The 26,473-nt window shown below is 38.0% G+C and overlaps 1 protein-coding gene across 4 annotated transcripts in view; it reads right to left on the bottom strand.

The window, feature by feature from the left end:
* FER (FER tyrosine kinase) overlaps positions 1–26,473 on the bottom strand; it is a 520,940-nt gene that overhangs the window by 13,862 nt on the left and 480,605 nt on the right. For all 4 annotated transcript variants that reach the window (XM_012459750.2, XM_012459767.2, XM_012459758.2 and 1 more), the window contains one exon: positions 7,131–7,285. In XM_012459750.2, the coding sequence (XP_012315173.2) occupies positions 7,131–7,285 (155 nt within the window). The remainder of the gene's footprint in view (positions 1–7,130; positions 7,286–26,473) is intronic.

Below are 26,473 nucleotides of genomic sequence, written 5' to 3'. Positions count from 1 at the left end.
AGAAGAAAGGATATCAGAGGTTGAAGATCAACTCAATGAAATAAAACGAGAAGGCAAGATTAGAGAAAAAAGGGTAAAAAGGAATGAACAAAGTCTCTAAGAAATATGGGACTATGTGAAAAGACCTAATCTACGTTTGATAGGTGTACCTGAATGTGACGAAGAGAATGAATCCAAGCTGGAAAATGCTCTTCAGGATATTATCCAGGAAAACTTCCCCAACCTAGCAAGGCAGGCCAATATTCAAGTCCAGGAAATACAGAGAACACCACAAAGATATTCCTCAAGAAGAGCAACCCCAAGGCACATAATCGTTAGATTCACCAGGGTTGAAATGAAGGAGAAAATGCTAAGGGCAGCCAGAGAGAAAGGTTGGGTTACCCACAAAGGGAAGCCCATCAGATTCACAGCAGATCTCTCAGCAGAAACCCTACAAGCCAGAAGAGTGGGGGCCGATATTCAACATCCTTAAAGAAAAGAACTATCAACCCAGAATTTCATATCCAGTCAAACTAAGCTTCATAAGTGAAGGAAAAATAAAAAAATCCTTTGCAAACAAGCAAATACTCAGAGATTTCATCACCACTAGGCCTGCTTTACAAGAGCTCCTGAAAGAGGCACTACACATAGAAAGGAACAACCAGTACCAGCCACTCCAAAAACATACCAAATGGTAAAGAGCATCAACACAATAAAGAATCTGCATCAACTAATGGGCAAAACAGCCAGCTAGCATCAAAATGGCAGGATCAAGTTCACACATAAGGATATTAACCCTAAATGTAAATGGACTAAATGCCCCAATCAAAAGACACAGACTGGCAAACTGGATAAAAAGCCAAAACCAATCAGTGTGCTGTATCCAGGAAACCCATCTCACATGCAAGGATACACAAAGGCTCAAAATAAAGGGATGGAGGAAGATTTACCAAGCAAATGGAGAGCAAAACAAAGCAGGAGTTGCAATTCTCATCTCTGATAAAATAGACTTTAAAGCAACAAAGATCAAAAGAGGCAAAGAAGGACATTACATAATGGTAAAAGGATCAATGCAACAAGAAGAGCTAATGATCCTAAATATATGTGCACCCAATACAGGAGCACCCAGATACATAAGGCAAGTTCTTAATGACTTACAGACTTAGACTCCCACAGAATAATAGTGGGAGATTTTAACAACCCATTGTCAATATTAGACAGATCAACTAGACAGAATATTAACAAGGATATCTAGGATTTGAACTCAGACCTGGAACAGCAAACCTAATAGACATTTACACAACTCTCCACCCCAAATCCACAGAATATACATTCTTCTCAGCACCACATCACATCTTCTCTAAAATTGACCATATAATTGGAAGCAAATCACTCCTCAGCAAATGCAAAAGAACGGATATCATAACAGTCTCTCAGACCACAGTGCAATCAAGTTAGAACTCAGAATTCAGAAACTAACTCAGAACCGCACAGCTTCGTGGAAACTGAACAACTTGCTCTTGAATGTTGACTGGATAAACAATGAAATGAAGGCAGAAATAAAGATGTTCTTTGAAACCAACGAGAAAGAAGACACAACATACCAGAATCTCTGGGACACATTTAAAGCAGTCTCTAGAGGAAAATATATAGCAATAAGTGCCCACGTGAGAAACAAGGAGAGATCTAAAATTGACACCCTATCGTCAAAATTGAAAGAGCTAGAGGAGCAACATCAAAAAACACAAAACCTAGCAGAAGACAAGAAATAAGTAAGATCAGAGCAGAACTGAAGGAGATAGAGACACGAAAAACCCTTCAAAATATCAATAAATCCAGGAGCTAGTTTTTCGAAAAGATCAACAAAATAGACCACTAGCCAGATTAATAAAAAAGAAGAGAATAACCAAACAGATGCAATAAAAAACGATAAAGGGGATATCACCACAGATTCCACAGAAATTCAAACCATCATCAGAGATTATTACAAACAACTCTATGCACATAAACTAGGAAACCTAGAAGAAATGGATAAGTTCCTGGACACTTGCCTCATCCCAAGCCTAAACTAGGAAGAAGTCAAAAACCTGAATAGACCAATAACAGGGTCTGAAGTTGAGGCAGCAATTAAGAGCCTACCACCCATAAAAAGCCCAGGTCCAGATGGGTTCACAGCCGAATTCTACCAGACATACAAAGAGGAGCTGGTACCATTCCTTCTGAAACTATTCCAAATAATCCAAAAAGAGGGAATCCTTCCCAAATCATTTTATGAGACCAACATCATCCTGATACCAAAACCCGGCAGAGACTCAACAAGAAAAGAAAACTTCAGGCCAATATCCATGATGAACATAGATGCAAAAATCTTCAAAAAAATACTAGCAAACCGATTGCAACAGCACATCAAAAAGCTTATCCACCATGATCAAGTAGGATTCATCCCGGGGATGCAAGGCTGGTTGAGAATATGCAAGTCTATAAATGTAATTCACCACATAAACAGAACCAAAGACAAAAACCACATGATTATCTCAATTGATGCAGAGAAGGCCTGCTGCAAAATTCAACAGCCTTTATGCTAAAAACCCTCAATAAACTAGGTATTGACAGAACGTATCTCAAAATAATAAAAGCTATTTATGACAAACCAACAGCCAATATCATACTGAATGGGCAAAAACTGGAAGCATTCCCTTTGAAATCTGCCACTAGACAAGGATGCCCTCTCTCATCACTCCTATTCAATATAGTACTGGAAGTTCTAGCCAGAGCAATCAGGCAAGAAAAAGAAATAAAGGGTATTCAAATAGGAAAGGAGGAAATCAAATTGTCTCTATTTGCAGACGACATGATTGTATATCTAGAAGACCCCATCGTTTCAGTCCCAAATCTCCTGAAACTGATAAGCAACTTCAGCAAAGTCTCAGGATACAAAATCAATGTGCAAAAATCACAAGCATTCCTATACACCAATAACGGACTTAAAGAGAGCCAAATCAAGAACTAACTGCCATTCACAATTGCTTCAAAGAGAATAAAATTCCTAGGAATACAACTAACAAGGAACGTAAAGGACCTCTTCAAGGAGAACTACAAACCACTGCTCAATGAAATAAGAGAGGACACAAACAGATGGAGAAACATTCCATGTTCATGGTTAGGAAGAATCAATATCGTGAAAATGGCCATACTGCCCAAAGTAATTTACAGATTCAATGCTATCCCCATCAAGCTACCAATGACCTTCTTCACAGAACTGGAAAAAACCACCTTAAACTTCATATGGAACCAAAAGAGAGCCCGCATAGCAAAGTCAATTCTAAGCAAAAAGAACAAAGCGGGAGGCATCACACTACCGGACTTCAAACTATACTACAAGGCTACAGTAATCAAAACAGCAGGGTACTGGTACCAAAACAGAGATATAGACCAATGGAACAGAACAGAAGAGGCCTCAGAGGCAACATAACGTATCTACAACCATCCGATCTCTGACAAACCTGATAAAAACAAGCAATGGGGAAAGGATTCCCTGTTTAATAAATGGTGTTGGGAAAACTGGCTAGCTATGTGCAGAAAGCAGACACTGAACCCCTTCCTGACACCTTACACTAAAATTAACTCCAGATGGATTAAAGACTTAAACATAAGACCTAACACCATAAAAATCCTAGAAGAAAATCTAGGTAAAACCATTCAGGACAGAGGTGTAGGCAAGGACTTCATGACCAAAACACCAAAAGCATTGGCAACAAAAGCCAAAATAGACAAATGGGACCTAATCAAACTCCACAGCTTCTGCACGGCCATAGAAAAAGTCATTAGAGTGAATCGGCAACCAACAGAATGGGAAAAAATTTTTGCAGCTTACCCATCTGACAAACGGCTGTTATCCAGAATTTACAAAGAACTAAAACAGATTTACAAGAAAAAAACAAGCCCATTCAAAAGTGGGTGAAGGATTGAACAGACACTTTACAAAAGAAGACATACATGAGGCCAACAAACATGAAAAAATGCTCATCATCACTGGTCATTAGAGAAATGCAAATCAAAACTACATTGAGATACCATCTCACAACAGTTAGAACGGCGATCATTAAAAAATCTGGAGACAACAGATGCTGGAGAGGATGTGGAGAAACAGGAACACTTTTACACTGTTGGTGGGAGTGTAAATTAGTCCAATCATTGTGGAAGACAGTGTGGCAATTCCTCAAGGACCTAGAAATAGAAATTCCATTTGACCCAGCAATCCCATTACTGGGTATATATCCAAAGGATTATAAATTGTTTGACTATAAGGACACTTGCACACGAATGTTCGTTGCAGCACAGTTTACAATAGCAAAGACCCGGAACCAACCCAAATGCCCATCGATGATAGACTAGACAGGGAAAATTTGGCACATATAAACCATGGAATACTAGGCAGCCATCAAAAATGATGAGTTCGTGTCCTTTGTAGGGACATCATGGATGAACCTAGAAACCATCATTCTCAGCAAACTGACACAAGAACATAAAATCAAACACCGTATGTTCTCACTCATAGGTGGGTGTTGAACAATGAGAACACATGGACACAGGGAGGGGAGCACTACACACTGGGGTCTTTTGGGGGGAAATAGGGAACGGAAAGAGGTGGGTGGGGAGTTGAGGAGAGATAGCATGGGGAGAAATGCCAGATACAGGTGAAGGGGAGGAAGGCAGCAAATCACACTGCCATGTGTGTACCTATGCAACAATGTTGCATGTTCTTCACATGTACCCCAAAACCTAAAATGCAATAAAAAATAAATAAAGAAAAAAAACATGCTAGGATTTAGAGCCCATCTTCAGTAATTTTAGTCTGTGGGAACTAAACTTCTCTGGGTTGCTATGAAAAGGCTTGTAGAGTCTTTCAGGAACTTTCTCATCGGATTGGGTAATAAATACTACAAACATGTCCTATATCAAAATCTCTCCTTCCTTTTCATATTAAGTTGTTCTACGCTTTACAAAATTTACTAAAGGCTGCTAAAAAAGTCACTCGCTGTTGATCAAAGATCTTCAGAGGCTGCTCGCAGTGGCTCATGCCCGCAGTCCCAGCTACTCCAGAGGCTCATGTGGGAGGATTGTTTGAGCCCTGGAGGTTCAGGCTGCAGTGAGCCATGATCATGCCACTGTACTCCAGCCTGGGTGACAAAGTAAGATCCTGTTTCAATTAAAAAATACCTTTAGACTTGTCCTTATTACTTAAAATGCTTTAGGTTTGGCTGTTAGATGTATTAAGAGTTGGAACTTTAATTTGTAAATACGGCACTTTAGTCAGCTTGAAATTAAAAAAATACAATGTGATCAAGAGGCAGAATTTAACTTGGCAAAAGTGTTTAACAGTAAGAGGACTTTTAAAGGCTATATAACATACAGAATCTGGCAAACAGAGTTAAGAACAAAATCTAGAGAATGGATTTTACTGTTAAGACTTTAAGGACTCCCAAGCAGAGTAACAGCTCCCTTAGTGCTTGAAAATGTTTTGTCATCTAACAAAAACCTTTGTGTAAATAGAGGATTAGAATCTATCTTTTATCCTGTGATCATTCCCCTTAGTAATATAGTCTGACCCTAGAGTTAATAACAGTCACCCCAGAGAGGAATCACTATGGAAAATAGCACGTCTGCTATTTTCTCTAGATTCTAAGGCATAGTGGAACTGACTTGCAAATCACTAGAAACTCACAAGAACCTTACTTGCTGACACACTGGAAAACAAACTAAGGATGAGGGTTAGTATCTGTGGTAGCTGTGTCAGCCCCAACCAGCTTCTAAACCAATGACATTAGTGGTTCCTCAAAAAGTTAAACGTAAAATTACCATATGACTTCAAGTATATACCCAGAATAATTGAAAACTGCCCAAGCATACAAAAATGGATAAATAGTTGTATATCCATACAATGGAATATTATTCAGTCCTAAAAAGGAATGAAGTACTGATACATGATACAACATAGATGAACCTCAAAAATCTTACGCGAAGTGAAAGAAGCCAGACATAAGACAGCACATACTGTATAATTCCATTTGTATAAAATACCCAGAATAGGGTAAATCCATAGAAATAAAAGGCAGATTGGTGGCTACTAGGGAGTGAGGGGATGGAAGAATGGGGGGAAAATGCTTATTGGAGACAGGATTTTATTTTGGAATGAGGAACATGTTTTGAAATTAGATAGAGGTACTGATTATACAACATTGTCAATTGTACTGAATGCCAATGATTATTCACTTTAAAATTAATTTTATGGTATGTGAATTTCACCTCAATTTTTTAAAAAAGCTTTCTCCAATTTAGGAATTAAGGCATTTATAAATGCTTTACAAATTAGTTTCCATAATGAGGTAATTTTTCATTTTAAATCAACAAAGAATCATTTTATATTTTGATTCAAAGCATATCATACCCCATTCACCAATCCATGGCTCATATGCTGCTTCCCTTAATGAAAATATTAATTTCTAATTTCACTTAAAGCACACTCTTTTTTGTCTTAAACTCTTGAGTTGTCATCCATGTTCTTATGGCCCATTTCATCCCAACCACAGATAGTACAAGTTATATTTATTTCCAATTACAATGACACATAAAAATTCAAGTGAAAAAAATCCCTGCTGTTTTAATATGTAATTCCCATCTCCTTTTTGCTCAAGATTTATATCAGTTCCAGAGACTGAGATGCTAAGAAACCATGTCAATTTCAGAGTGAAAAAGTAAAGAAGTGATTGACTTAATAGTTTAGGAACCTAGCATTAGATGAGGTTATTGGACCAATTACAAGACAGTCAAAACAAATGGTCCAGAGCCACAGCAACACTCACTCTGTGTATAATCTATTAAAAAGTCATTTTTTGGTATAAAAACTCTTTCTCAGATGGATAGTCATATTTAAAAGTACTTATATCTACCTTTTTAATATAGCAATGTTACATATGGAAATCTGATCAATAATTTCAACAAATTAAAAGGTATGAAATTTACTCATTTGTGTTGATCCTCAAATCATTCTAACTTGCGTTCTGTGCTACCCCTTGTAAATATTGCGTGTGAATGTTTTGTGCTGAGGCAGTTCATTTTCACCACCAAGAAAAAATGTGGTCTATTCTTACCATAATTAAGAGCTTCTGGTGCTGTCCATTTAATGGGAATCTGCTTTAAGCCAGAAGATGAATACACTCCACCATCCTCTTGACGAGACATTCCAAAGTCACTGATTTTCAAAACATTATTTTCGCCCACCAGGCAGTTTCTTGCAGCAAGGTCCCTAGGTTACAGTAAGACATAGAAAACGCCTATTAAAACAAATTGAAAGCCACTTTCACGTTTATGATTTCCACGCTTTGCATTTTTACATTTGCAATGTATTTATAATGAGGTTAAGAATGCTTGTGATTTACCAGCCCTCCTCATCTTTTCTGTCATCGGTAAAAAACATCCATGAGAACACATGCATATGGAATAGGCCACATGCTAGTTTTCTAGGTACCACATATATTTTCACTTATATAGAAAAACACCGATTCTAGCTTTAAAAGAGAGTCACAGAGGAAAGGCTAAACAAACTTGGCATTATTTCTCCTTTGGCTTTCTTAGAACGGCACTTTCAACAGAACTTTCTGTGATAATGGAACGTTCTTATCTGTGCTGTCCAATAAAGTAGCCATCTGCCACATGTGCTGCTGGACACCTGCAACATGGCTAGTGTGACCAAGAAACTGAATTTTTCATTTATATGCTTTTAGTTAATTACATTTAAATAGCTGCATGTGCCTAGTAGATACTGAGTAGACTCTGACAGACTATTGCCAGGGCTTCCCAAAGGTTGGAAAGTGGCTGAGGTACCAGAGAGGCTGGCAACTCTGTTTCTACTGCATCTGGCCCTGTCTCTCTCTCTACCACCTCATCTTTCCAGTCTTCCTGTCATTTACTATATCCCAGCCATAGTGGGCTTCTTTTTGTCCTCAAATGCAGTATGAGTGAGTTCCCTAAATGAGGCAAGTTTATTTGCACTGTATACCTTTTGCACTTAGCTGTTCCCCTTTGCCTCCAGTGTTCTTCCAGTTTTGCATAGCTGGCTTCTCTTCATTCATTCATAGCCCAAACACTCTCTTCAGAGAGTTCTTTCCTGACCACTCTTATCTGCCAAAGTCTAATTCTGGTGGGGAGGACATTCAACAACCAAATTCATAAACAGCCATCCCTTGGGATCCATGATTGATTCCAGGACCCCCCTCAGATACCAAAATCCAAGGATGCTCAAATCCCTAATATAAAACGGTGTAGATTTGCATCTGCACATGCTCCTGTATACTTTAAATCATCTCTAGATTACTTATAATGCATAATACATTGTAAATGCTATGTAATAGTTGTTATATTTAGGGAATAATCACAAGGAAGTCCGTATATGTTCAGTACAGACACAACTATCCATTAAGAAAAAAACTTTCTATCTCTGGATGGCTGAATCCACAGATGAGGAACTTACTTACAGATACAGACAGTCATATATAAAAATAGTAACATATAACCAAGCAGAGCTTGTTCTAGTAACACAAAGTTGATTTAACACTTTAAAAGTAATTGATGTTATTCACTAGAGTAACACAATATAGGAAGAAAAAACCTCATCATTCCAATTGATACAGAAAAAGCATCGGACAAAAATTCAAACCCATTCATGATAAAATTCGACAACCTACAAATATTATGGAATTTATTTAACCTGACAAAGGGCTTATACAAAACATTAAATCCCTAACATCATACACTTAATGAAAGGCTAAATTGTTTTCTATTGAGGTAAAAGCAAGGATACCTGTTTTCACCTCTTGTAGTCAGAGGGATCTCTTAGAAATAGTTTTACTTCTTTTCTGATATCTGCCTCTCAATTTTTTGTTTTCTCTTATGTCTTTTTCAATTTGAAAATCTGATGTTTTTTACATAGAAAATCTTTGGGAATGTTTATAACAAGAACTAGAATTAATGAATTTTACATGGCTGCAAAAATATACAAAAAACTATTCTTGTAAGCAGCAAAAAACTGGAAAATAAATTCCATTTACAGTAGTACCATAAAGCAAATATCTAAAAATAAGTCTAAACAAAAGATAAGTCCTTTACACTTCAAACTACAACACTTGACTGGAAAAAATCATAAATATGTGAATAAGTGGAGAGGTATTTCACATTCATGAAGCAGAAAACTCAGTATCATTAATATCACAAATTCTTCCCAAATTAATATATAGATTTAATGCACTCACAACCAAAAATTCTGGTAGATGTATTGTAGAACTAGGTAAATTGATTCTAAAATGTATATGGAAATAAAGCATTCTACAATAATCAAAGTAATTTTAAGAGAGGTGTACAAAGTTGTAGGACTTACCTAACCTGATTTCAAATCCTAATAGAAAGCTACAGCTATCAATATGGTTTAGTACTGGTAAAAATGTTTATAGGCTCATGCTAATTATAAACATTATAGCTCAATTGAACAGAACAGAGAGAGGATCTAGAAATAGACCCACATATGTAGTCAACTAATTTTTTTTGGTAGAGGGATAATGGCACTGTAGCACACATCTCCTAACTCTAGTCAGTGGAACAAAGGCCATCACCCTTGGTCAGAATGAATTTGTAGTCACTGCAACGCTTTAGTCATGTATAGGATTTCACTGCTAGTACTTTCTTCAGAATAATATCTATGTTTTATAGCTACATACACTTCTGTTGTCATAACTATCTTCATTGCACCACCAGTTAAGAGATTTGTCCTCTGAAATGAGGACTGTAGTTCTATGAGAGGCCAATCTAAAACTAATTTAGCGATATCTCAATTCAGTGTAAATAAAATTTCAATAACATTTACAGAAAATGCTACTTCCTTCAGGCTGCACTGAGTTCAAGTGAGTGGAAATGGGATCTTTTAGAGATACTCTATGAATTAAATAAAACCTTAGGCCTTAAGCATGCACTGCATACTCAGTTTGCCAAATATTTTAATAAGTATTAAAGGAGATAGAAAAAAGGATATGGTATCTAAGAAACTGACAATCTAATTTGGAAGATAAGGCAATCATATACCCTTCCTCCTCCTTTTCTCTCTATTCTCTTCTTTATTAAGCCTACTATTGCCCAGTCCTAAGTCACACTTTGGGAGATACACTAGTGCTCCTGGCCTCTTCACAGATGAAACTGCTAGAGGATAATTAGCATGAGCCTCTGTGTTACAGACTGCAAATCCTATAGGAATTCAGAGGTGAGAAATCTCGTAATAGGCTGGCATTGTCATTCACTCGAGGTATCAGAGATAGCTATATCTCACCACAGGCAGAGGGATATAACAGCAAATGCTGCTCACTGCCAAAAGGAGATGAAAATGTTCCACTTATGTCTGCCAAAAAATCTTATTTGAAGATTCAAACTTCTGAGTGTCTACCAGAGGTGTCTTACAAGTCATACATAACATGAGACAGGCTAATTAAGGATCAAATAAGAACAGAGCAGTTAAGGAACTCCAATGCCAGCGGGCAATGGAGATGAGTAAATTTTCTTCACTGTCTAGAAAGTACAATGGTGCACGTCTTGTTCTGTGGCAATGCTCAGTCTTACAGCAAATCCTACAGTAAGCCAGGAAAAATCATGAGGCTGAGCCAGAGTTCTCCTTTGCAATGCTGTTTTGCCCCAAACATTGTTTACTACTCGCTGCTATGATTCTACAAAGTCAGGATTTATTCCTCATGTAAAAAATGAGTTAGAAAAATATTTGCTTTTTTTTAAATATGAAAACTATTCCCAGTGGGTGTGGATAATATTGAGCCACAAATAACTACTAGCACTTATGAGAAGAAAACCTCTTTAAGGCCCTGGAGTTTCCTCATTCTGGTTCAAACATGGCATAAAACCAACAACCCAGGGAATGGGGAATAAATGAAACATACTTCATTGGGGAATAAATGAAACATACTTCATTTGCTGTACTATATTCTGATAAAAAGGGGAGAATTATCTTATACGAAATATATTTAGATAGTTAGTGCAAGCATATTTGGGGGACATTACAGTAGTTAAAAGCATCAACTTTTAAAAATACATGACTCACATAATTTTCTAATAATTATCACTTATACACAGATATATGTTCTTTAAAAATTTAAACACAAAAGAATGTGACCAAACATTTCCCATCATCAGACCTTGCCAATTTCATTTGATTCATTGTTATAAATTGAGATAGTCTTATTATATACACTTGTACCACATATATATATTTATTCACGAACCTGACTTTAATTGTACATTGCTTGTTCTGACATTTATTCTATTTTATATCCTTCAGAAAATGTTAATTTCCTCCATACAGACCAAGTGTATTGCTTGGTAGATTTATTTACTTTTTTATTGTTGACGATTGTTGCGTATATGTTTCCATTGCTTCTTTCTCCTATTCTTAGTTGACATATAATAATTGAACATATTTATGGGACAGTGATATTTTGATATGTATATACAATATGCAACAATCAAATCAGGGTAATTAGCATATCCATCATCTCAAACATTTATTGTTTGTGTCATGAACACTGAAATCTTCCCTTCTAGCTTCTAGAATAAATTAACCATATTCATTCTACACTGCTGCAGAACACCAGAACTCTTTCCATCTAGCTATAATTTTGGTATCTACTAACCAAATCTCTTTCCATCCTCCCCACCTCTCAACCCTTCCCAGTCTCTTGTACCTTACGATTCTATTCTCTAACTCCAGGGGCTCAATTTTTTTTTTTTTTAAGCTCCCACACGAGTGAGAACATGCAGTATTTATCTTTCTGTGCCTGACTTATTTTGCTTAACATAATGTACTCCAGGCTCATCCATGTTGCTGCAAATGACAGGATTTCATTCTTTTTTTTTTAAGCAGGTAAACTGTATTCCATTGTGTATATATAAACATTTTCTTTGTCTGTTAATGGACATCTAGGTTGATTCCTTCTTAGCTATTGTGAACAGTGCTTTAATAAACATAGCTATCCCTCTGATATACTGAGTTTCTTTCCTTGACAGCATTTGTTTTGTTGTTGTTGTTTGTTTTTTTCTTTTTGAGATGGAATCTTGCTCTGTCACCCAGGCTGGAGTGCAGTGGCATGATCTTGGCTCACTGCAACCTCCAATTCCCAGGTTCATGTGATTCTCCCACCTTGGCCTCCCGAAGTGCTGTAACTACAGGTGTGAGCCACTGCACCTGGCATTATTTGTCTTTTGATGATAGCCATTCTAACTGGGGTGAGATGATGTCTCATTGTGGTTTTGACTTGCATTTCCTTATGATTAGTGTTGAGCTGTTTGAGTTCCTTGGATATTCTGGATTTTAGTCCCTTGTCAGATGAATAGTTTGCAAATATTTTCTCCCATTCTATAGGTTGTCTCTTCACTATACTGATTGTTTCCTTTGCTGTGCAGAAACTTCTTAATAGTCCCATTTGTCTATTTTTGCCTTAGTTGCCTATGCTTTTGAAGTCTTAGCCATAAAACCTTTGCTTAGACCGATGTCCTGAAGCATTTCTCCTATGTTTTCTCAAGTAGTTTTATAGTTTCAGGTCTAATTTTAAGTCTTTAATCCATTTTCATATGTGGTAAATGCACCACCAACTTTTAAATATTATATCACTTATTAGCTCTTGGAGGTTTGGAAATTTACTTTTTTTTAAATGGTCTTTTGAGGCAGAGTTTTGCTCTTGTTGCCTAGGCTGGACTGCAATGGTACAATCTCGGCTCACTGCAACTTCTGCCTCCCAGGTTCAAGAGATTCTTCTGCCTCAGCCTCCCGAGTAGCTGGGATTACAGGCGCCTGCCACCGCCCCTGGCTAATGTTTTGTATTTTTAGTAGAGACAGGGTTTCACTATATTAGTCAAGCTGGTCTCAAACTCCTGACCTCAGGTGATCCGCCCACCTCGCCTCCCAAAGTGCTGGGATTACAGGCATGAGCCACTCCGGCCAGAAATTTACTTACTTTTGGCTTTAGTTTTCTCATTTGTGAAATGGGGATAATAATTTGTACCTACTATATGAGGTGAATGAAATATGTAAACCACTTAGAGTAGTCAGTGTTCAATAAATGTTAGTCACACACAGATATAAAACTGTTCGTTTATCATAGGAAGACTTGAATTTAGCCTCAGAAACAATGCTTTAGGGAATCTGTGCCTCTTTACCCTTTCTAATTAAACTACTTGACAATTTTCTCTTCATATAAATATAAAAGCCACTCAGTTTAGTTCTTCTAAAACCAACTTAAATAATATTTACTATACGCCAGGTACTACCAGAAGCACTTTTCATATGTTAAGTCACTCAGAAATTACTGTACTTATGATCTCCATTCCTACAGATGATAAAACTGAAGCCCAGGAAGTTAATCAACTTGCCCAAGGTCACAAAGCCAGTAAGTAAAGGAAAGTAGAAATTGAATCCCAACACCACAGCTCCAGAGTCTGTAAATTTAGCCATCTACTATAATACTTTTCAATATAGCATATAATTCTCTTTTAGGATGTAATCAAACAACATATACCTTAATCCATGGCCAATGGCCATAACTTCTGAATTTTAAATAAGAGCCAAAATTGGTGACCTTTAGGAAAGGAAGTGACACTTCAGACTCCCTCCCTGCTCCCTTAAAAAAACAACAACAAAACAAATAGCCTATGTAATACACATATAAACATCTTGTTTTCTAATGAAAAGCCCAATGTCACCAACTGCTTTGAAACAATATATGACTGTCCTGATGGAAGGAGAGTAAGATTGCCTGTTTCTTGCAAAATTTTACACACAGTAACAGAGGTGGAACCATAAACTGTCTCCTAGAACATACCAGGAAACTGAGGTTGGGTAAGGTGGGGTGTCTTGGCAACAAAGGTGTTATGTTGAGCCCTTTAAAAAAAAAAAAGGAAATACCATAGCCGCTATTTAGCTGAAAATGATGAGATCAGAGATTGACCAAAAAATAAATGGCTAGCCAGCTTCTTCTGTGAGTCAGATGTTGCTTATTCCCATTTCAGAATCTACCTTATATTTCCTTTGAACAAAATATGTAAATATCAAATCTCTCCACATTCCTCATTTTCAGTGGCACTGCTAACTTCACCCTCAGTTTTCCATTCATTATATTGTTCCTCATCTCTTCTCTTCCCTTTGCAACCTCCTTTGCCAGACTGCTTACCTGTCTGGTAAGTTCTGTGCCCATTATTAAAGGGGCGCTTATTTCTAAAAGAGTCTCCAAAGAAAGCCTGCAGCTGCTAAACTGTGAAAATTAGTCCCACTATTAAAGTGTGTCTGTTCTCTTTCTTTGAAAAATTGTTCCAGTGCCACAGACTTCTGGGAGGATGAAAACAAAAGTCCTGCCTCTTTGAATGCAGTTATCAACTGATGTAGAGTGACAGGATAATTTGCGCTTTTTTGTTCAGGGTTGGTTCAATGTCCTATAGATATTTACGGTGAGAGCAAATGACTGATTATTCTTGAAGGATCTTTCCTGCAACCTGTCAGTTCACGCAGAATACATAGTATTTGAGTCTTCTCTTTTACTTAAAGCCTCTGTTAAAATGCAAATATGTTACTTGTGGGGAGGGAGGTACATATTATCATATCACTTACTCATATTTTAGCATAAATTATTTGAACAGATAATTGAATAGACTTCAAAGTCTTAAGGGATTAGGAGGACAGGGCTGATATGTTCTGGCAGTGGGAAAAAATAAGGGAAAATTGAATAGTACAGCAAACTGGTTGAGCAGAGCAGGCTTCGGTAAGGCATGAAGTAGGCTTTGAAGGAAAAGTCCATTTGGGCACTGGGTGAATTTTGAAGAGTATGGACTGGGTGGGAGCAACAATGCAGATACAACTTACAGAAAATTTGTATTTTGCTAAGCCCTAATGTATTTATTCTATATCTGGTTATTTCTTCTCAATAGCAGAGGGAGATCCCACTGGAGGCTTGGATGCCTCAACCACTGAGTCCATTTACTGTACTGGAGTAAGGTTCCTCTCTCTGGAGAAACAGAGGCCTGCAGTGATTCCCTTCAATGAGGTTGATGCCTGATGGCTGGGACACAAAACAACCGAGTTGTTGCCTGACAAGCTGACTAAATGGGAACCACTTACGGAAAATACTGTAAGTCATCTGGCTTTCCTTATAATGGCCATGCTTAGTACAGAGAAGTACTTGCTTTTTGTCTCATTTCCTTGGGTGACTTCCCTATAAGAGAATTCTGGTTGGACATGTACCAGTGCAAATTCCATATATTCTTTTCTTTAAGCTTAGAAATCATATTCCTAGATAGTTAAAGAAAGGGAACTCATACTAAATATGAATGTTGAAGATAACTTGGAACAAAATACATAGTGATAAAGCTTGTCTTAAATTTACCCCTCAAAACCCAAGGGGACCTTTCTTTGCATTTAATTACTGTGATTAATCTGGATAGTTTATAGTTTATGAAATGGCTGCTAAATTTGTATAATCAGATATAAATCTCTCTCAGTCAATGTTTTCTGCTCCCTATCACCTGTGGACCACATTGTGAAATGAGATACCAAATCTCCAGAGACTACCTCTGGGCACAAATTTTAAATCAGTAATGATCTATTGTGAAACCTCTTAATAAAGATTCTGAACTAGAGCAACTTGGTGGGGGTACAGATTAAAAACATTTAAGTAAATGTTTTAATCTTTTCAGTTCACAGAAACATCAAATATCACTGGGTAATTTAATAACAAAATTGAGCTTTGTCTTAAGCAAACAAATTAAAGGCCATTGGCTGTCCAAGGCTATAATAAAATGCACTGCAGGGACCTGGCTCAGAAGTTAGCCTCAGTATTGATGGTGAGAGCCTCTACTCCTAAAAACCTTCTGAAATATCCACCCACTCCAATTCTGAGACTATGAAGTACAAACAGAAGCTACTTGCCTGAATGACAAATAACATAACTTAAAATGTTATACTTGGATGCAATAAGTTACTCTGAGCAACAGACAGAAAAAAGTGACAAAACCACTCCTTACTGAATAGCCATCATGATAATAGTTACCATTTATTGAGTGCTTTATATGTACCAGATACTATTTTAAATGTCTTTCATATAACCTATGCTCTTTCAATACTCAACTTCATGCACACTAAGCTGTACACTAAATACTTCCACAGATTTTTTTCCATAAGCAATGATGCAAACATTTGCACTGTTGGAAGTTCTGGACTAGGGATTATAAAAGTCCTCACCTGGTGTTTTCTTTAATAAGATGTATAAGTTTATATATTACACATTTTCCTGGACCTTGGAAATGAGAGCACCAGTTCTTGATTTCTTGATCATGAGGGCTACTGAATAATGTCAAACAATTTTATGATTCCTTTGCACTGCAGATCAACCCTGATGTCATGTTTTATAATGGCTGACAGCAAAAATACAACATGATGAAAAGCTACTAAGAATGACAATGTTTTGAAGTGAATTTATACTAATCACAACAGTAAAAGAATATTGCATATAGATAGATATATGCAAGACATTTTTCTGCATCAGATGATGCTTGATGCACACTTGGAACACTTGCAATGATTTGGAGGAACCAGGGGTCCATGGTGCACCAGCTGGTGGCGTGGCCAGTATACAACCCTTTCAACTCTAACATTCTGCATACTCCAGGTTAAAGGTATCGTCTTCCTGAAACTAGCCAGATGAATCTAGCCTCACAGAGGTGATGGATGGTCCTGGCAAAGAGCTTTCCATGTTGCCATGGAAAGTGGGTGTCAGCTAGCGAATGCAAGTCACACTCAAAGGGTTAAGTTAGAAGAGTTCCACTACCCAGGAGCTCAACTATCACAATGCAGGTATCCTCTGGTTTGCCTTTGCTAAATAACTGGGTTACAACCAAGAAATCACACTTCCCAAACCTGTAAAAATATTGGTAATCATTGATAGACACCTGTTACGCATCAGGCACAATGCTAGGAACTTAACCTATTATCCCTAATCCTAACAATCACACTCAGAGGCATAGATGTCTTTATATATGGATACAGAAACAGGCTCAAAAATTAAATAGCTTGCCCAAGATCATGTAGCTGGTAAGTGGCTGAGTATGCAATCTGTCTTGCTCCAAAGCCCTCGTTCTTTGTTTTCCACAGTGTTGAGTGTTCTTTGGTTTCTTTGAAATAGTATTCATTTTATCTTAATAGAAGTTATACTCTTTAATCCCTGAGTAGGTTTCTGCCATTTTATTCCTGAGAACTGTTTTCTTTTTTTTTTTTTTTTTTTGAGACGGAGTTTCGCTCTTGTTACCCAGGCTGGAGTGCAATGGCGCGATCTCGGCTCACCGCAACCTCCGCCTCCTGGGTTCAGGCAATTCTCCTGCCTCAGCCTCCTGAGTAGCTGGGATTACAGGCACGCGCCACCATGCCCAGCTAATTTTTTTGTATTTTTAGTAGAGACGGGGTTTCACCATGTTGACCAGGATGGTCTCGATCTCTTGACCTCGTGATCCACCCGCCTCGGCCTCCCAAAGTGCTGGGATTACAGACGTGAGCCACCGCGCCCGGCCTGTTTTCTTTTCCATTTAAGTTTAATGAAAGAAAGCCCCTGACTTGGTGCTTAGGCTATGGAATATACTGGAAGGACTAAAATATTATTTTTTCTACTCTATTTTCTATAAGGTCATATAACAATTCCTTCGTAATTTGTTATGGTTTATAATTTCATGAAGTGATATAGTCACACTAAGACCTAAATTAATATATAAAAGGCACATAAAGGTAGAGAGGAACTGTGTAATCTGTGATGCACAAGGTGCTATAACGAGCCTCAGGATCATTTAAATTTTTATAGTCTGCAAAATGTTCAGCTACTAATGAACAAATACACTCAATTACAGTAGAATGCACCTAAATTTAGATACTGAATGATCTGCAGTGATTAACTCTTTGTAGGATTTTCTTCAATAATGGGCTATGTCCCCAAATTCTCCCAACCAGACAGAGCTACATGGTCAGCTTGCACATTTACCTCTGGTTTGGGGATGTCTAACTGACTTCTAGGCCACACTCCTGGGTGGCAGATGGCAAATTCCGCATCTGGCATATCATCACAAAAAGCATTTTTAGAATAGTTTTGGTCCCTGTATACAAAGGGGAAACGTATCTATTATAGCACCAGTATTCTGTTAATGGAAAACAGTTTTCAGCATTTATAGAAATTCAAAAGAAGCAATGACTTTCTTTTATGTATCTCAACAGTTCTTTCCTTGCTTCCCATTTACATTCTTTTAAAATGAAATTTTCATTATTCCCATTTCAATTTCTAATGTTGCTTTCTATGTTTATGAAGTAATATCCCAGGTGACTTTATAATAAATTTCTCTTCAGTCCTATGATTGCTTGCAGTGTACAAAACTGAAATAGGAGAGTTGAAGTTATGAATACAGGTCTATTTTACAATAATTCATTTTGATCTTGAAACAAAGATTTCAAATTCAATTTCTTTTCTGTCTCTCTATATATTCTTTCCATAGTTAGGAAAGGCTTATCTTTGTTCAATTTTAATCTGCATTATGTTTGATAAGACTTTATTTTTATGGTATTAAGAGTTGATTTCATATGCATAGCTACTTTTCTTGTAGCTCTACAAGATAAAGGTTTTTAAAAATATTTACCTAAAATAGTCACCAAATGTCCTTTTATGATTAGTTGTTACTCATTTTGTGATTCATTGATGTAATCCACAAAAAATCTGCATTGTGCGTTCATGAAGGATTACTTGTCTGAGCAAATATTAACTTTGCATATACATGTGTCCTTTTGGTCTCTTAATGAAATTTGCTTTTACTAACTTGCAGACCACAGTTACATAAAAGTGTCTGAAAGACTCCAGGTAGACAAAATAATAATTTATATAAATGTAAAACTTATCATGCCTGAAGGGTTTAGAAGAATTTTGGCAAATTTATAGCAATTTCCAAATCACAAGAAGAAAAATGTGACAGCTGCTTAATAGCATTCAGCAACAGTGTACAGCACAAGAGGCAAGTGGCTATCCCAGTATCTTGGTGAAATTCAGTGTGAAAGAATTACCTGTGTAAGAACTAGGAAACGTGATTTTAAAATTCTATGAAATATCAAATGGTCATTTTAATGTTATTAGGTAGTAGGCCTTTTAGATTATTCAAAATATTTTTTATACATGCCAGTTTATGATAAATAATATCCTGAAGAATACAAATGAAGAGGTATGGGGAAGGGGCCTCCATGCCCTCTCTGGATACGCCGTCCTCCAGAACCTCCCTCATCATTAGCCATCAGGAAGCTCCGGAAACCCTGTCTTTTTTTTTTTTTTCATAGAGGCTTCAACACACAGGCATAATGGATCAAACCACTGGTGACCAATTTATCTTCAGCCCTCCTCTCCTCCCCAGAAATTGGGGGATGGAGACAAAAGTCCAACTCTCCACTCATGCCTTGGTCTTTCTGGTGACCAGCCCCCATTCTGAAGCTACTTAGGGGTTGCCAGCTGTCAGTTGGTCAACTCATTAGCATGTAAAAAGACATCATTTCTGCCAGGAAGAAGGGACAAAGACCAAATATATATTTCACAATATCAGAGTCCACTCCCAGTCTTTTAAAGGAAATCTGTTATATCCAAAGGATATATAACCTAAAAGATACTGGGGCATTACTAGAACTCATTTAGTCATTAATGCTATAATTTGCCCAGTCCATCATATTGTATGAATATGTCTCCCAGAGTGAGGTCACTCAGGTTTGCAGGCTTCTAAAGCAGGAGTGATCTCAGCAAACATACAGGTTCACTTTTTCAGGAATTTGGTATAATTAAGCTAAGAGATAATGTCATCTCTTGCTCTGAGCCTCTTTTAAGGTAATATAATATTGGATTTCTCTCATATAACCCCTTTGTCATTTCTTTACCCTCAGCTACTATTTTTCTTTCTGTTCATTCATACCGAAACTTTTCCACCTTTGGAAGGGACATTAGGTTTGGCTACCCTGCTTGTAGATACTTGCTAGACTAGTACTATAGGCAACAATCCTAGTCTAGCAAGTATCTCCCCCTCAGACCACTCCCATTCAGATAGACAGGGTAAGGTTACACTGGAGCAGAACTAGCAAGATATTTTTATATCAGGCAGTATAGTTGCACTCATTGTTAACTCCAATTTTGCCAGACAGAATGACCTCTGGAATTCTGACATAAGGTTTAAGAAGTGTAGTTAGTTATGGTCAGAGCCAAGATGGCTGAATACGAACAGCTCTGGAGTGCAGTTCCCAGCGAGAACGCAGAGGATGAGTGATCACTGCATTTCCAAAGGAATTTTTACTGCCCACAGACCAGGAGATCCCGGGCAGAAAAGTGCCACGAGTCTCCAGCATGGCTGTTTGAGCTGGTGCAGCGGGTCTCCGCACAAAAACTCACACAAATCTGGGTGCTGTTTCAACTGGTGCCTGGAATGCCTAGGAGACAGAGTTGCCCATTCAACTGAAAAAGAGGGGCCTGAAACAGGGAGCCAGGTGATCTTGCTCAGTGGGTCCCACCCCAACAAAGACCAGCAATCTGAAACGCTCTGGACTGAGTTTCACAGCAAGCACAGCTGGACCCGGGATGGTCCAGCACTTGGGCGGGGAAGGGCGTCTGCCACTACCGAGACAGTCTGCCATTACTGAGGCAGACCGCCATTACTAAGGCAGTCCTAACTATACCTCTATAAACAAAACTCCAAGGAAGTTCACACAGCAGCTGGGCAGAGCCCATGGCAGCCCAGCAATGCCTCTGCTGGCAGACTGTGACTAGGCTACCTCCTTGCTGGGCACGGCATCTCTGAAAAAAGGCAGCAGCATGTCAGGAACTTCTTATAAATAAAGCCCCACCTTCCCAGGACAGAGCACCTGGGAGAAAAAGGCGGTTATAAGCTCCACTGCAGCAGACTTAAACGTATCTGTCCGGCAGCTCTGAATGGAACAACGGAGCTCACAGCTCAGCACCTGAGCTCCTATAAGGGACAGACTGTGTTCTCCTCAGGCAGCTCCCTGACCCCCATATATCCAAAGAGACACCTCATAAAGGACAGCTCAGACTGACATCTGACAGGTATCATTCTGGGACAAACATAACAGAAGAAGAAACTGGCAGCAACCCTAACTGCTCTGCAGCTGTTGCAGGTGATCCCCAGGCAAGCAGGGTCTGGAGTGGACCTCCAGCAGTCCTGCAGCAGAGGAGCCTGACTATTAGAAAGAACACTAAAAAACAAATAACTTCATCAGCCACAAAAAGAACATCCACTCAGAGACCCCATCCAAAAGTCACCAACTACAAAGACCACAGGTAGATAAATCCACAAAGATAGGAAGAAACCAGCGCAAAAAGGATGAAAACACCCAAAACCAGAACACCTGTCCTCCTCCAAGGGATCACAATTCCTCACCAGCAAGGGAACAAGGCTGGATGGAGAATGAGTCTGATGAACTGACAGAAACAGGCTTCAGAAAGTGGGTAATAACAAACTTCTCTGAGCTAAAAGAACATGTTCTAACCTAATGCAAAGAAACTAAGAACTTTGAAAAAAGGTTTGATGAAATGCTAACTAGAATAAACAGCTTAGAAAAGAATATAAATGAATTGATGGAGCTGAAAAACACAACATGAGAACTTCTTGAAACATACACAAGTTTCAATAGACAAATCGACCAAGCAGAAGAAGGGATATCAGATATTGAAGATCAACACAATGAAATAAAACGAGAAGGCAAGATTAGAGAAAAAAGAGTGAAAATAAATGAACAAAGCCTCCAAGAAATATGGGATTATGTGAAAAGACCTAATCTATGTTTGATAGGTGTACCTGAATGCGATGGAGAGAATGAATCCAAGCTGGAAAACACTCTTCAGGATATTATACAGGAGAACTTCGCCAACCTAGCAAGGGAGGCCAATATTGAAGTCCAGGAAATACAGAGAACACCACAAAGATATACCTCAAGAAAAGCAACCCCAAGGCACATAATCGTCAGATTCACCAGGGCTGAAATGAAGGAGAAAATGCTAAGGGCAGTCAGAGAGAAAGGTCGAGTTACCCACAGAGGGAAGTCCATCAGACTCACAGCAGATCTCTCAGCAGAAACCCTGCAAGCCAGAAGAGAGTGGGGGCCAATATTCAATATCCTTAAAGAAAAGAACTTTCAACCTACAATTTCATATCCAGCCAAACTAAGTTTCATAAGTGAAGGAGAAATAAAATCCTTTATGAACAAGCAACTGCTGAGAGATTTCGTCACCACCAAGCCTGCCTTATACAAGAGCTCCTGAAAGAAGCACTAAACAAGGAAAGGAACAAACAGTACCAGTTACTCCAAAAATGTGCCAAATTGTAAAAAGTATTGACACAATGAAGAAACTGCGTCAACTAATGGGCAAAACAACCAGGTAGCATCAAAATGGCAGGATCAAATTCACACATAACAATATTAACCCTAAATGTAAATGGGCTGAATGCCCCAATCAAAAGACATAGACTGGCAAATTGGATAAAAAGTCAAAACTGATTGGTGTGCTGTATCCAGGAAACCCATCTCACATGCAAGGATACACAAAGGTTCAAAATAAAAAGGGATGGAGGAAGATTTATCAAGCAAATGGAGAGCAAAAAAAAGCAGGAGTTGCAATCCTAGTCTCTGACACATCATGTATGTCTTGTGAATCTATTAACATTATATGGCATTAGGCAAAAGAGGAAGGAATCTTTTGCATTTGTGTTGAGACCGTTTTCTTTAAACCAACGAAGATCAAAAGAGACAAAGAAGGGCATTACATAATGGTAAAAGGATCAATGCAACAACAAGAGCTAACTATCCTAAATATACACATACCTAATACAGGAGCACCCAAATACATAAAGCAAGTTCTCAATGACCTACGAAGAGACTTAGATTCCCACACAATAATATTGGGAGACTTTAACACTCCACTGTCAATATTAGACAGATCAACAAGACAGAAAATTAACAAGGATACTCAGGACTTGAACTCAGATCTGGACCAAGCAAACCTAATAGACATTTACAGAACTCTCCACCCCAAATCCACAGAATATACATTCTTCTCAGCACCACATCACATCTACTCTAAAACTGACCACATAATTGGAAGTAAATCACTCCTCAGCAAAAGCAAAAGAATGGAAATCATAACCAACAGTCTCTCAGACCACAGTGCAATCTAATTAGAACTCAGGATTAAGAAACTAACTCAGAACCGCACAACTTCATGGAAACTGAACAACTGGCTCTTGAATGTTGACTGGATAAACAATGAAATGAAGGCAGAAATAAAGATGATCTTTGAAACCAACGAGAACAAAGACACAATGTACCAGAATCTCTGGGACAAATTTAAAGCAGTGTCTAGAGGAAAATTTACGGCAATGAAATGCCCACATCAGAAGCAAGGAAAGATCTAAAATCGATACCCTATCATCAAAATTGAAAGAGCTAGAGGAGCAAGGTCAAAAAAACTCAAAAGATAGCAGAAGACAAGAAATAACTAAGATCAGAGCAGAACTGAAGGAGACAGACACACAAAAAACTCTTCAAAAATTAATAAATCCAGGAGCTGTATTTTAAAAGATCACCAAAATAGACCACTAACCAGATTAATAAAAAAGAAAATAATCAAATAGATGATGCAATAAAAAAGATAAAGGGGATATCACCACTGATTGCACAGAAATACAAACAACCATCAGAGATTACTACAAACAACTCTATGTACATAAACCAGTAAACTTGGAAGAAATGGATAAATTCCTGGACACCTGCATCCTCCCAAGCCTAAACCAGGAAGAAGTCAAACCCTGAATAGACCAATAACAAGGGCTGAAGTTGAGGCAGCAATTAATAGCTTACCAACCAAAAAAAGTCCAGGTCCAGATGGATTAACAGTCGAATTCTACCAGACATACAAAGAGGAGCTGGTACCATTCCTTCTGCAACTATTCCAAACAATCCAAAAAGAGGGAATCCTTCCCAAATCATCTCAGGATACACAATCAATGTGCAGAAATCATAAGCATCCTATACACCAATAACACACTTAAAGAGAGCCAAATCAAGAACAAACTGCCATTCACAATTGCTACAAAGAGAATAAAATACCTAGGAATACAACTAACAAAGGATGTAAAGGACATCTTCAAGGAGAACTATAAACCACTGCTCAACGAAATAAGAGAGGACATAAACACATGGAGAAAGGTTGCATGCTCATGCTTAGGAATAATCAATATTGTGAAAATGGCCACACTGCCCAATGTAATTTATAGATTCAATGCTATCCCCATCAAGCTACCTATGACCCTCTTCACAGAACTGGAAAAAAACCACCTTAAACTTCATATGGAACCAAAAGAGCCCACATAGCCAAGTCAATTCTAAGCAAAAAGAACAAAGTGGGAGGCATCACACTACCAGACTTCAAACTATACTACAAGGCTACAGTAATCAAAACAGCATGGTACTAGTATCAAAACAGAGATATAGACCAATGGAACAGAACAGAGGCCTTGGTGGCAACACCACACATCTACAACCATCTGATCTTTGACAAACATGACAAAAGCAATGGGGAAAGGATTCCCTGTTTAATAAGTTGTGTTGGGAAAACTGGCTAGCCATGTGCAGAAAGCAGAAACTGGACCCCTTCCTGACACCTTACACTAAAATTAACTCCAGATGGATTAAAGACTTAAACATATGACCTAACACCATAAAAACCCTAGAAGAAAACCTAGGCAAAACCATTCAGGACATAGGCATAGGCAAGGACTTCATGACTAAAACACCAAAAGCATTGGCAACAAAAGCCAAAGTAGACAAATAGGATCTAATTTAACTTAAGAGTTTCTGTACAGCAAAATAAACAATCATTAGAGTGAACTGGCAACCAACAGAATCGGAAAAAATTTTTGCAATCTTCCCATCTGACAGAGGGCTAATATCCAGAATCTACAAAGAACTAAAACAGATTTACAAGAAAACAAACAAACCCATTCAAAAGTGGATGAAGGATATGAACAGATACTTTTCAAAAGAAGACATATATGAGGCCAACAATCATAGGAAAAAATGCTCATCATCACTGGTCATTAGAGAAATGCAAATCAAAACCACATTGAGATACCATCTCATGCCAGTTAGAATGGTGATTGTTAAAAAAATCTGGAGACAACAGATGCTGGAGAGGATGTGGAGAAATAGGAACACTTTTACACTGTTGGTGGGAGTGTAAATTAGTTCAACCATTGTGGAAGACAGTGTGGCGATTCCTCAATGACCTAGAAATAGAAATTCCATTTGACCCAGCAATCCCATTACTGGGTATATATCCAAAGGATTAAAAATTGTTCTCTTATAAAGACACAGGCACATGTATGTTCACTGCAGCACTGTTTACAATAGCAAAGACCCAGAACCAACCCAAATGTCCATCGATGATAGACTGGACAGGGAAAATGTGGCACATATACACCATGAAATACTATGCAGCTATAAAAAATGATGAGTTCGTGTCCTTTGTAGGGACATGGATGAACCTGGATACCATCATTCTCAGCAAGCTGACACAAGAACAGAAAAACACCACATGTTCTCACTCATAGGTGTGTGTTGAACAATGAGAACACATGGACACAGGGAGAGGAGCATCACACACTGGGGTCTGTTGAGGGGGACTGGGGAGGAACAGTGGGGAGTAGGGAGTTGGGGAGAGATAACATGGGGAGAAATGCCAGAGATAGGTGATGGGGATGGAGGCAGCAAACCATATTGCCATGTATGTACCTACGCAACAATCCTGCATGTTCTTTACATGTACCCCAGAACCTAAAGTGCAATAAAATATATATATTAAAAAAAAAGAAGTGTAGTTACAAAGTAATTAGCATCTACACTTGCAATCACTTTTCTTACGAAGATGTTGTTATTTTGTCACAAATGGTAATGAATCTGACTTTAAATACATGCCAAAGACAAAATGTAACTTAGACTAAAAAAGGTCCAAAATGTTTGATGACAATGATCATGGAGAAAAGAGACAAAATCATTTCTGGTTATTTGATCTGGGAACTGATTCAGGAAACGTTACTAAATCTCTATTACGCAGATGAATTTGTATGTTCTAGGAACACTGCCTTCTATGTTTATTGATTGACATATACACAAAAACCTTTACTATTTTAAAATGGAAAAGACATACTTCCAATTTACTTTGGAGTTTTTGCCAAGTACCATTTCTGTTAGTCTTATAATCACAGAATCTAGCCATGTAAAACAGGGTATTCATTCATGTATATGTATGTACATATTAACCAGCTGGCTCACCATTCA

Source organism: Aotus nancymaae, unplaced genomic scaffold (genome assembly GCF_030222135.1).
Source record: "Aotus nancymaae isolate 86718 unplaced genomic scaffold, 86718_ANA_hifiasm-v0.15.2.pri h1tg000014l, whole genome shotgun sequence".
NCBI lineage: Eukaryota > Metazoa > Chordata > Mammalia > Primates > Aotidae > Aotus > Aotus nancymaae.
This window is presented reverse-complemented; position numbering and strand designations above follow the sequence as displayed.